This window comes from Myotis daubentonii, chromosome 11 (assembly GCF_963259705.1).
Source record: "Myotis daubentonii chromosome 11, mMyoDau2.1, whole genome shotgun sequence".
NCBI lineage: Eukaryota > Metazoa > Chordata > Mammalia > Chiroptera > Vespertilionidae > Myotis > Myotis daubentonii.
The window spans coordinates 30,989,141-30,991,347 of NC_081850.1; the positions used below are offsets into that span (position 1 = coordinate 30,989,141).

The 2,207-nt window shown below is 46.4% G+C and overlaps 1 protein-coding gene across 1 annotated transcript; it reads left to right on the forward strand.

Moving 5' to 3' along the window:
* The first annotated feature begins 465 nt into the window (after window positions 1–465).
* On the forward strand, window positions 466–1,887 carry DMAC1 (distal membrane arm assembly component 1). Its single transcript, XM_059656684.1, has 2 exons — window positions 466–793; window positions 1,622–1,887. The coding sequence occupies exons 1-2, from the start codon at window positions 520–522 to the stop codon at window positions 1,678–1,680; spliced, it is 333 nt and encodes a 110-aa protein (XP_059512667.1). The 5' UTR covers window positions 466–519; the 3' UTR covers window positions 1,681–1,887.
* Window positions 1,888–2,207: the final 320 nt, after the last annotated feature.

Genomic DNA, 2,207 nt, shown 5'->3' on the forward strand with positions numbered 1-2,207 from the left:
TGGTTTGGAAAATGATTAACCAGTTTTGGTTTCACTTAACCCATTCTGACACATATTGGGAAACTGATGCCACTTTGCATTGCAAAGATTAATGTCATAATATAGATAATCACTTAGCAAAGTGTCTAGCATATAGGTAAGCATATATAAAACTCAATTGTCACAGGACTCCACACAGGTGAAGTGCCCAAGGTCTCATCCCCTTTCTTGCTAAGCAGCAAAATGAGGAACCCAGACTTCTCTAAGGAGACTGAGAATTGAAACATTTAGGGAGTGAGCTGTATCAGTATTCTTAAAAGGGTTTTTTGGGCGTGGGGGGTGGGGAGGACAGCGTCTGGCACCTCCCAAGAGCTGACCACCAGCCCCGCCTCCCTCCATCCTGCTCCAGCCCACGCAAGCGGAACTACATTTCCCAGCGGCCTCAGGGTGCAGCCGAAGCCTGGCGCCTTGCTTTCCGGCTACACATTTTACTTCCGTTTATTTCCCTAAGGCTCCTAGCACTGAGGACGAGTTCTGAACATGGGTACTTCCCTGTCCCAGACTTTCGAGACTGATAAGATCGCCTCGGCTCCTCAGGCCGCCTCTCCCGCCAGCCGTGCGCCCCTCGATGCACCCGGAGCCCCGACGTCCCCAGAGCAGCCGCCCGCACTTATGAACTGCTGGAGCTGTCGCGTGCTCTCCGGGTCGGGGTTGATAGGTGCGGGCTGTTACGTGTACTGGGTTGCACGGAAGCCAATGAAGCTGGGATACCCCCCGGGTCCAGGAACTATTACCCAGATGGTCATCGGCATCAGTGAGAGTGGGGCAGGGCCCTTGGGGCGGGGGGTGGGGGGCAAGGAGGGAGGAACGGGCGCAGCCAAGAGGCTGGGGGCGGGGCGGGCGGGGCGCTCTGGCTGGAAATCTTGGGAGCCATTCCAAAGGAGATTCAGGGATGGTGAGAGGAAGGTGTTGGGACTCTGCTTTTTAAAAAAATCAGTATTTATTGAGAATTCTTAATGAACCTCAGTCTTAATCCTATCAATAGCTATTAGAGATAGTTTGTTCACTAAGACACACAGAAGTAAGAATCCTGTTCAAAGTCAGACACCCATGATGTGCTGCAGCTAGCCTTTCATCCTGGGCTTATCTGGCACCAAAGCCCATGTCTTTTTTGTTTTTGTTTTTGTTTTTCCCTCCAGGTCCTGGAGAAGCCAGAGAAAAGGCACTTAACTTAGAACTTGGGCTTGGAAGTCAGATTGTAGGCATGGGTTCAACGCCCACATACTAGGTATGCCACCGGTTCCTGTGGCCCACAGTCCTTATCTGTATCTGTACTAAGTGATGGTGAAGATGTCCAGTAAAATGTAGTGAGTCTCTTAGCTCTGCAAACCAATTATGTGAATAGAATTTTAGGCTTTAGTATCTCTCTGTAACTAGATTGTCCACATCAGTTCCCTTTAAGTTCATATCTAGCTTGTGGAGACAAAAGGATTTTTTTCCCTTAACTTTTTTTTCCCTTTTCTGAACCTCACTCTTCTATATCTTCTAGGAGTGTTGTGTTAAATAAGATGGCATATATGAAAGCATCTGGTAAACTAAAATGCAACATCCACATAAGGTACTGTTGTTGTTTTTTTCCTAGGCATTGCTTGTTGGGGTGTAATCATCCTGTCAGACCCCAAGGGGAAGTCCCACCCGTGAATTTGTCATCTGTCCCTGTCTCCATGACACACAGAGCAAGCATTGAGCTGATGGATGTTCTGTACCGACAACATGGACATTGGCATACTTCAGTTCTGCAGATACTACAAGACTGAAAAGACCAACATTAGTTGGCAATCTTTGGCCAAGAGTGTTTGTGGCCTTCTAGGGCTCCACAAGGACTAATAAATACCTCAGAGAACAGAACCGGTTCTTTGTCTTACCTGGGGAAGAAGAGTATAATAAAAAATAAAATAAAAAAGCCCTGGCTGGGTAACTCAGTCCATTAAAGCTTCGTCCCAATAGGTCAAGGTTATGGGTTCAATCCTCAGTCAGGGCATATACAAGAATCTACTAATGAATGCATAATCAAGTGGAACAACAAATTGATATTTCTTTCTCCCTTCCTCTCTCTCTCTCTGAAACCAATAAATTAAAAAAGAGGAAATGATAAGCCAAATGGGAAAATGAACTAAAATAAGTTCTTTTTACTTCAACCATAATGGGTCAGTACCTATTTATTAACC